Source organism: the organism of the source record quoted next (assembly GCF_019968955.1).
Source record: "MAG: Porospora cf. gigantea A chromosome Unknown PgA_NODE_937_length_9367_cov_667.341, whole genome shotgun sequence".
In the NCBI taxonomy this organism is placed as follows: domain Eukaryota; phylum Apicomplexa; class Conoidasida; order Eugregarinorida; family Porosporidae; genus Porospora; species Porospora cf. gigantea A.
Genome location: NW_027151978.1, coordinates 1 through 9,367, shown reverse-complemented (window position 1 = coordinate 9,367; position 9,367 = coordinate 1). Strand labels below are relative to the sequence as shown.

The 9,367-nt window shown below is 52.3% G+C and overlaps 5 protein-coding genes across 9 annotated transcripts; 2 read left to right on the top strand and 3 right to left on the bottom strand.

Annotated features, from left to right (window-relative positions):
* Window positions 1-238: 238 nt before the first annotated feature.
* On the bottom strand, window positions 239-841 carry KVP18_002468 (uncharacterized protein; the record flags this gene model as incomplete). Of its 2 annotated transcripts, none has more annotated exons than XM_067953359.1 (1): window positions 239-841. In XM_067953359.1, the coding sequence occupies one exon, from the start codon at window positions 839-841 to the stop codon at window positions 239-241; it is 603 nt and encodes a 200-aa protein (XP_067805637.1). The 2 variants fall into 2 exon arrangements, with proteins under 2 accessions (XP_067805637.1, XP_067805636.1); XM_067953358.1 differs by having other exon boundaries at window positions 239-820.
* Window positions 842-1,028: 187 nt separating this feature from the next.
* On the top strand, window positions 1,029-1,601 carry KVP18_002469 (uncharacterized protein; the record flags this gene model as incomplete). The annotated part of the gene is made up of 1 exon (XM_067953360.1): window positions 1,029-1,601. One exon carries the CDS (start codon window positions 1,029-1,031, stop codon window positions 1,599-1,601), a length of 573 nt encoding a protein of 190 aa, XP_067805638.1.
* Window positions 1,602-1,687: 86 nt separating this feature from the next.
* Window positions 1,688-5,454, bottom strand: KVP18_002467 (uncharacterized protein; the record flags this gene model as incomplete). Of its 3 annotated transcripts, XM_067953357.1 has the most annotated exons (2): window positions 1,688-5,225; window positions 5,252-5,454. In XM_067953357.1, 2 exons carry the CDS (start codon window positions 5,452-5,454, stop codon window positions 1,688-1,690), a joined length of 3,741 nt encoding a protein of 1,246 aa, XP_067805635.1. The 3 variants fall into 3 exon arrangements, with proteins under 3 accessions (XP_067805635.1, XP_067805634.1, XP_067805633.1); XM_067953356.1 differs by lacking the exon at window positions 5,252-5,454 and having other exon boundaries at window positions 1,688-5,062; XM_067953355.1 differs by lacking the exon at window positions 1,688-5,225 and having other exon boundaries at window positions 5,248-5,454.
* Window positions 5,455-5,552: 98 nt separating this feature from the next.
* On the bottom strand, window positions 5,553-6,741 carry KVP18_002466 (uncharacterized protein; the record flags this gene model as incomplete). Of its 2 annotated transcripts, XM_067953354.1 has the most annotated exons (2): window positions 5,553-5,630; window positions 5,686-6,741. In XM_067953354.1, 2 exons carry the CDS (start codon window positions 6,739-6,741, stop codon window positions 5,553-5,555), a joined length of 1,134 nt encoding a protein of 377 aa, XP_067805632.1. The 2 variants fall into 2 exon arrangements, with proteins under 2 accessions (XP_067805632.1, XP_067805631.1); XM_067953353.1 differs by having other exon boundaries at window positions 5,614-6,741.
* Window positions 6,742-7,694: 953 nt separating this feature from the next.
* On the top strand, window positions 7,695-8,225 carry KVP18_002465 (uncharacterized protein; the record flags this gene model as incomplete). The annotated part of the gene is made up of 1 exon (XM_067953352.1): window positions 7,695-8,225. One exon carries the CDS (start codon window positions 7,695-7,697, stop codon window positions 8,223-8,225), a length of 531 nt encoding a protein of 176 aa, XP_067805630.1.
* Between the last annotated feature and the right edge of the window lie 1,142 nt (window positions 8,226-9,367).

Below are 9,367 nucleotides of genomic sequence, written 5' to 3'. Positions count from 1 at the left end.
TAGAATTTGGAAATTCGGGAATTATAGCTGCCGGTGAGGTGTCTCGTGGGCTTCCACGCCACGTTCATTAGCTTATTTCATCGCACATACTCCGCTGATACATACATAATAATATGAGACTAGTGATGGAATAAATGTGTCTTTGGCGGGACTCTGAAATCATGTCACAAATTCTGCAGCCCGAATTCGGTGTCATAATTTCGAGGCTGCAGCAAAATAGCTTTAAAACGTTCAAACACTACAACAAAGCAACGGCAATGCTTGCCAAAACCCCACCGAACCTGGTTGCGCTATTCCGTTTACGCGTGCTAGCTAGGAAGCCGCCTTCCTCAGTTGTGGTTTCTTCATATGTCGCTTCGCTGGACTGCAGCGCTTCCGCAGATTTGGAAGCCACTGGTGTTGCAGAGAGGCTCACCGTGAGGGCGGAGACAGACTGGTTTGCACTTTCGGATAGTGGTGATGAGGATGACAGAGTTACGGTCTCTTCAGCGGTATTTGTCGTGGTGGCTTCCGTCATCATCTCCGCAACAGTTGCCGTACTCTGCGAAACCATTACCGTAGTCTCCGCCTCAGACATTTCCGCGACAGTCTGCGACACCGGCGCAGTCTCCAGACTTTCTTCGACTGTTGATGTCTCTTCAACCGTTCTCAAATCCGTTGTCTCCTCAAAAAGTACAGGAACTTCAGTTGTGGCGTCACCTCCATCCAATAGACGATGAATTTCGGATTCAACCTCTGCAACGAGGTTGACACCCTTAATTGCTGCGTCTTCCAACACAGACCCGTAGCTCAAGGCAAATAGGATGGTGAACGACAGCATTTGTTGGTTATTCCGAATCATTTCATCTTCTTACTGATGTGGGGTGGGCAAATTTCCCGCGGGCTACGCGCGGCATCACGTGAACTATGCCATTGAGCGGCATCACTCCAGCCCACGTGAGCGGCAATTTGAGCCGATATGCCACTTTTAGAGAGTTCTACATTTGTGAGCTCTTACGTATCTTCGTGCACCAAAGTGTGCAATTCGCATGTCCGACACTGGAACCGACACACAGGCCGCGCTCGTTCCCCTGGAGCAGCTCTTCGCCCGGCTTCGGCAGGAGGTAGCGGAGAAACAGCCGGCCAATCAGGTCTTCTTTCTGGTGGACTTCCTTTGCCGTCACTATCCCCAGCACCTTCACGGATTCGCGCAGATCTGGAATGCGGGACCCTTTCTGGAGCGAGATAGGATGCAAGTCGTAGAGTTTTTCAACTACTGCAAAATTCCTCCCGAGATGGCGGCGCACTTCACAGCCGCTGGCTTCGACACGCTGGAAACTCTGTGCACCCTGTCCGTCGAATCTCTGGATGAAGTTGAACGGTTCAACGACACTACCTGGCTTCCCGGACACAAAGTACGCCTGCAACAGGTCTTCTCGGACATCGCAGGCCGAGTTAGGGCCTATCGAATCGAGAGGGAGAAGATGCTTCACATGGCTCGCATATCCTCGGGGCGATGCGACCACGGCGCTGTCCTCACTAGGACCACATTGCCACCGGTAAGCGACTCTTGTACCCTTGATGCAGCCAGCCCTGCCGTACGCCTACGGTGGGACACCTAGTATCCCCAAAATATATGTCGACCGTGGAGATCCGCAGATCAATACTATTAGCGCCCCACAATTTCGGGGCTTTTTTGCCTGATGTTTCATTCAGAACCAGAAACGCCACTATATTCCAACAGCTGCACAAAGAGGGATCTTGCGGCTTCGGGATCAGAAGGCAATTGACACAAAGTAGTCGTGGGAGGGTCGATATCCTTGTACGATTGCCACAAAAAATGGTCCAGGCATACCTGTAGAACTGATTGTAGTACTCGCACGAACGCGGCCGTCTGACCCGGAGTGTCCACAACAAACCACCGGTCCACAAGGCACTCGTGGCTCTTTCCCGGCCGCAGCCGGCTTTCCAGCCGAAACGCTCCCCCGATCAGCAGAGGAAAAGCGCCAAGTGGAGTCGTGATTCCAATGTTACTGGCCTTACCAGTATCCATCTTCTCATAGAAGAGCATGAATTGGGAGTGCATGTGTCCTTCGGCCCTGTTCAAGCTTTTCCGTCCGAGGTATACCTTATGGATATCTAAGAACTGGTCTCGGCTGGACTGCGGAGGCAGGTCTGCCGCTGTCTCGTAGATTTTAATGGGGCATCTGGGACACAGCAGGGTGATGTCTTCAAGAGAGGGCTCCACTTTTGTTGCCCCGCCAGCGACCTTCATGTAGCGCACCTCTGGTCTCTTAAACTTGGCCACCAAGGGATACAGACCAGAAGCCAACGCAGCTTTGAGACACTTGACGTCTCTAAAGGAGACATCGGGAAGCTCTGAGCTCACAGGCGTCTTGCGTATGGAGGACAGCGACTTTCTGATATTTCGCTCCGCAAAGGAATCCTCAACGAACGCCCTGTACAACACTCCGTTATCCTCGCACCACTGGAGTTGATTCTTACTCTTTTTAAACTCTCGGTAGAATAGGTACTGTGTCACGAAGTCGCAGCAGCCGATGGCCGGAATTCTCGTTTCCTTCAGCCTGGCAAACGGGAATGTGCCTTGCAATATCGCTGCAATCGGTGTCATAATTTCCAGAACGCCCAGGTAGTCAGACATGATGATACACTTGGCAATGCGCGGGTCGACTGGGAGCTGTGAGGCGAGTTTGCCCTGGTTACTTAGCTGCCACATCCCGTCCTGGACGCTGACGAAACCGAGGCTCTCAAGGACCATTAGAGAGGTTTTCGCCTTGTATTCGCTTGGCGACGACAGTAGCATCGACAGTAGACGCTCTATGGGTGTTTCTGCCGTCACCATTGTCATCAGTTTGAGTAGGGGTCCCTCGAATGTCGTGGATACGATCTCAGGCGCCACTGCGTCCTCTGTTGCTTCTAGCCGCGCACGGCTGTACAAGCAGAAGGCCTTCCCCGAGCTCACCCTGCCCGCCCGGCCTATTCGCTGCTGGTGATTTGCCTTGGCAATGAACCTCGGCAGCAATGTGGATACCATGCCATCGTCTCTGTAGCCTGGAACCTTGTGAAGGCCTGTATCGATCACATGGGATACATCGTCGATGGTGATGGATGTTTCGGCGATGTTTGTTGCCACGACTATCTTCCACTTGGGCTTCAGATTTTCGAAGACGCGGTTTTGTACTTTGGGGTCCAGCCCTCTGTAGCACAGCAGCACTTCGCATTCCCTCATAGAGAGAAGAGCCTGCTTAACAGACTGGGCCTCTTCCACACCCAGTACGAAGACGAGGATGCATCCCGGTTTTTTGGTGTTCAGTACGATGTCCTCCACAACCGCCTTCACCACAGCGACGCGGTCTTGTTGGCACACCAAGCCATCCGCAAAGCACCGGTCGCAAGGCTCTACACGCGGCAGTGTTTCGAGGTCGTTAAGGAACCGGGTTTGCACTGGAAAAGTGCGACCTTCGATCTCAATGGCAGCAGCTGACTGCCCGAAGTACTGTCTGAACACTCGGGCATCCACCGAAGCGCTCATGACGACAACCTTGAGATTGGGATTCCACTTCAGAGTTAGCTTCAACAGTAACAAAAGAAGGTCGACATCCGTCGATCTCTCATGGACCTCGTCGACGACCACAAACTCCAACTCCATCGGACACTCCACCAGCAGTTTGAGTAGAATACCATGGGTGCAGTAGAGCAGGCGTGTTTTCCCTGACACCTGATGCCCTTCCCCACGCACAACATAACCGACAGCACCGGGATGCCCTACCTCCTGGGAAACTCGGGCATAGAGACTAGAGGCGGCCAGCCGTCGTGGTTGTGAGCAGTAAATAGGCCTAGTGGACCCGTTGGCGATCATCTCCAGCAATATGCGGGGGACTTGTGTAGACTTCCCGCTGCCCGTCTCTCCCTTGATAACCACGACTCTGTTGGATTCGACAAGGGTTCTGATCTGACTCTCTCGTTGTCTGACGGGCAGGAAAGACGTATCCATTCCTCGTGATAATTCCGCGGGCGGCAGCACTGGCAACGTTCGTTTGCGGGCTCGCGGTGGAGGTTTCCGTTTGACCTCCTTCACCTGTGCTTCGGAGCTCTCGTTACCCAGAGAGTCTAACCACTGCACGAAACCCACCTCGATGCTCTTTCCAGACACAACACGCACCTCCTCCTTCACAAAGGCGTCCAACGTCTCCCAGTCGGCCCGGACGGGCAGGCTCCGGATTGTGGAAAGGACATTGAACACCGCGGAATCGCCAGAGAAGGCAGACACCAGGCATGAGTAGTATGCCAACGCTTGCAGAAGGAGCACATCTCCGTCGGTTTGAGGCAATGTCTCCGAGGCCACCCACGCAACTAGCCGGGATGAGACCATCTCGAAGCACAAGTCGAGTCTTACATCCAACCCGAGGGTCTCCGTCAGGGGCACCACCATTACATCCGCTTGTTTTCTTGCATCGCATTCCACTATGCACAGGCACTCCCAATTCTCTCCGACTAAGGACGAGTCGACATCGTAGTCAAGCGGAAACAGTGGTAGCAGCACTCCTTCAACGGAGCCCTCCACAAAGACTCCCCTGCGACCATCACCCTTGGAGGCGATCGTAGGACCGGTCCCCTTGTGAATAGTGGTCTCGATCGCTCGGCCTCGGGGGGACAAAAAGGCAGGAAGAGTATCCTCGGGAGTGCAAAGACACAAGGCATCTAGCAGCATCCACACGGTCCCATTCAAACTCGTAGGTCTGGCGTGAGAACGACAAATGCTGACGGATACCAGCAGCAAACCCAGCTGCTTCAACGTGCGTTGGTGGGGCAGGTCTACGAATGACAACTCTGTCAGAGCCTCAGTCACCCTACGACTCATGTCACTCCGCGATGATGACGTGGGTACAAACCACGAAGGTGGAATCAGCCGATTCTGAACAGAATGGCACAAATCCTGGAACAGCACCGAGCACTTTTCTCGGATATGGCTAGACATCGCCACGCGAAGCTTCTCCGTGTCCTGGATATCCCGCTTGCACTGTTTCTCATTCTGACGCTCTCGTTGTTGCTGCTGTCGCATGTTTGTTTCATGTTTTGATGGCATCGTTTGCGACTCCCTTGGCATTTCTGTTTTGAACCGTACCCTACATCCACCTGTCCACAACTGCCTAAAAGGCGCGGGTAGCGACCTTTCCAACGGCATGGAAGGATCCAGCGATTTCATCATTACCAGCGCTCCATGACTGTGATATCCAACGCCCATCCTCACTGCTCATTCTTCACCTTGCTGTCGAATGTTTTGGGAATCCGAACACGCTGGTTCTTAGCTGGGTCCTTCGGGTGAGGAACGACGACGAAGTCTCGCTGAAACTGCACCTTCAGATGACGCTTTGCGCACCAGTTGTTAAGTATCTGCTTTGGAGTGCGCATGTAAGGCTTTAATGCCTCATCGAAGACGCTGTTCCCTTCCATTTTCAGAAAAGCGTTATTCCGCTCACTGGAAACAAAGAGCACCCAGCAACCAGCTGATGATGGAATGAGCTGACATTAAAGAGGCAACAACACAACGATCACTTGAACTCTGGCTTTGAGAACTTCTTGACGATCAGGCGTCTTTTGACGCCGCTTGGCCTAGTGTACGCTCCCAGCTGCAAAGGCACCGCCGTAACGTTCTTGCCAGCTTTCAACAGGCGCCACACATACTGTGAGTCTTGGCCTCTCTGCATTGTTTCGAACTAGGGGCCCTACGGGAGTGCTGGGAAAGGGGACCTCACGGGCCACCTCGCGCTTCAGTGAAATCCAGCCGTTGTGATACCAACCGTCCATAGAGTTCGGCAATCGCATGTGCAACGGGAAGAACCATTCGAAGCCTTCTGTTTCGTTCGGTTCTCTGTCGCCCTTGGGAAGCCTGCTTTTGACGAGCTCAAAGTCCCAGGGCACCCAACGGTTGAACCAGTCTTCATTGATCCCCTTTGCGGCCGTTTTAAAGTCTTCTCTCTCTTCCGGAATAACAAGGCGCGTTAAGGTAGGTGTCCAGTCATCGTACAACTTGGGACAGTCATAGAGTTGACAGTAGAGGTAGCCATGCAAGAATACGTCAAGGTCTGGGTGTTCTCTGAATACGCGATCCACTATTTCTATCCGCCTTGGATGCATATAATCGTCCATGTCAAAAAATGATACGATGTTGCCATTGGCCACGTCGACGCCCAGTTTGCGAGAGAGACCAGCGAACAGCGGCTCGTGGGCGATTACCATCCGAATATTTGGGAGCGATGAGAGGTTCGTTCCAGCTGAGTCCAGGTAGTCAAGAAGGTCGTGCAGCACCTGGTGATCGGATCGTCTGGCACCCGGGGCTTCGTCTGGCGGGTCCAGATATTGAGAGTCAATCATGCTTCGAAGGGTTACTGCTTCCGAGCTGTTCATGAATTCTACGTGCTGCCTGGCATGTGGATTTCCTTCTGTCGACAACACCACGATCGTCTCAGTAGGTAAGAGAGTCTGGTGTGCAATGGATTCCAACAGCCGAGGCAGGAACACGGCATCGGAGAAGGCACACGGTATTACCAGACTGAGGGACGTTGCGATCGGTGGTTCTGGCACGGTGCGTCGTTCTGCGTGCCTCCGAAGACCATGAGTCGGGTGTTTGTACCTTGATCTGGTTGAGACGACACTGACAATGCTCATAACGCATATGATGCACAGGATGAAGGTTTTCAGGGTGGGCCGCTTGAGAAGCTTGACGTGCCACCGGAACATGACGGGTTTTTGTAGGGAACGTTTGGATTCGGAAAACGTGGAAACACGCGTTTTCACATACCTCTACCTTGGAAGTACGAGAAGCCCGAACCCATTCCTCAGTTCTTCTGGTGCGATTCATCCTGCTGGGAGGCTTGTTTTGGATAGGAACGTCAATCCTCCGCAACGGATACCATGAAACTGACGTTGAGCTTGGTGGCCTTGGTGTTGAATACGATTGAAGGTGGCTAATAGAGTATGGGGGTTACATACCAAACCACTCAAGGAAGTGTCCTGACGAAACAATTCCATGTGGTGAGCGCATAATAACGCAAACCAAGAAAAAAGAATACGTAGCTCGAGAAAAAAACTGAGCAGGTTCAGCAAGTTATACAAGGCAGGTTCAACATCAAGGCATCTGTTTTTTCGTCGTCACTTCCTTTCCGTACAAGGCACGGAAAGCTGATACCAACGTCTTGGAATGGTAACCCGCGTTGTACCCCAATGCAGTAACGCGTACCGCCTCTTCGAATGGTGGGATTTCCCGACCCCGCATCTCAATTCCCATGCATCGCTACCTCAGCGGCGGCCTCCAGCTCTCGGATCCGCTCACGCAACGCTCTATTTCCCTCCTGAGCGTGAAGGAGCTCTCTGTCGAGCTCGTGGACCAGTTGAGCCGTGCACTTCATACAGGAACCGCACATAGCCGTCACCAAACCCTTCGCCGAGTTCTGGGTCAACTCTGAAGTCAAAGAGCATCTTTGAGATTTCGTCATCGAATTTGCCGAAATTATTTGGTGCCAGAAATGCACCTTTTTTCTACTTGAACTTGAAAGTTTCGGAATCGCTCGACAATGGCGATTCTGGACAGTTTGACCGCTGGTAGCTGACATCCACATTTTTTTTCGGCTGCCAGTTGCCTAGAAAGATTTTGGAGACTAACCCATCCGAAGTCGCAAGAGGTGGCTCTGATAATGTGTGGCAAGTACGCCACATCTACTGAGAAAGAGTGGAGTACCAGACGAGACTGGATGAAGTTCAGGGATAACCGAACGTCCCGGAGACGCCGGTACAAGGATACCCGAAAGCCGTTGATCTCGTTGGTGTTCAACGTCAAGCCTGGGATGGATTTTCCGGAGCTCAAGAATTGTGAGGCGGTACGGGAGCACTGCATCTGGGTCAGAGTGCAGGACGACTGCATGCAACTCCGCCTCATCGCACGCCTCCACAAAAGGACAAAGACTCCGATTTTCTGGAAGCAGCGGGCTTGGAGCACATCCCCTAGGAACCATAAATTGTCGGCAACCTACGATGCCTCGTGCGCCAAGCTCGCCGACCTGGCGGTGAACGTGCTGTTGGTGAACCCAGCGGCCACGGTGAAAATATTTCACTGCAGGCCAGCACTGCATTTACTGTTTCAGGAGATGGACAGGTTCCAAGGCTGGTTCCATACTGCGTGGGATAATGAACACGTTCAAAGACTGGTTTTCTGCCACCATGCGTAAGCGTAAGCGTGTAAAAATTCGTCAGTGTGGCGTACGTGTTCTTCGTAATGGCGGGACCCTCCCTATATACCCCAACACTCAAACGGGACAAAATACCTCTTTTACACGTCAGAGTATGTTGTCTTGATGCTGTTAGATATACCATTTTGATTGCGGCACGAAGACGTTGTGTTTCTATAGATCCCGGAAGGCACCAGGACCGGATGACATATCAAACGCAATGCTGAAACTGAACCCATACGCCTCGGCCTCTTGGATCACTGGAATCTGGCTTCGCGCCAGAAATGAAGGAACGCTCCCCCGACAATGGCTACGAGCAGAGGTCCGGCCAATCCGGAAAAGCGGTAACAAAGACCCCAGACTGCCACAGGCATACTCATGCCCTCGCAAAGTCGTTGAAAAGGCTCCACAAATTCTACACACCCACAGCGAGTCAGTTTGGATTCCGCAAGGGAAGGTCCACAGACATGGCCATGAAACAGGCGCATGACTATCTTACCGAGGAACCTAGCCTCATGTGCACGCTCGATCTCCGGACGGCCTTCGACACAGCGGACAAGGACCAAATATGGAGGCAGATCAAAAGAGCTACTGACTCCACTCCCTCAGAGCAAAAGGACAAAATCAGGCAACAGCTTGCGCCCAAGAATCAGCACAAAATTCTTCTGGCAGAAATTCGGAGTCGCTCAAGGCGGAATTTTGTCTCCGGCTCTGTTTCTTATGATTATGGACACGCTGGTGGAGCAAATCCGATCTCACTGCCTTCTGAAGGGGACAGGACTCGCAGAGTACTCAGTTATCCATACGCCGATTATGTCGCTCTACTATGCCGATCCTAGTAATCTAGTAAGAAAGAGTTTATGTACACTTCATATGACGCCACGCACAGATCTAGTGGTAGTCTTGAGGTGTCTTCTAATGCCTCGTGGGGGGTGGTTTCCGGAGTGAGTTCAGAGGAGGGCCTGTGTGAGCTTTAAAAGAGGGGAGGATGTTCGAGATTTCACGGAGTCGAGTGACTTTAAAAGGAGTCGTTGAAGGCTTCGGTGAAAGTCGTGTTGGAATTTGTGTTCTTGTTTAGTTCATCGAACTGTTCGATGATGAGTTCCTTAGTTATGATTCCTTGTGCGATCAGCTCCTTTGCC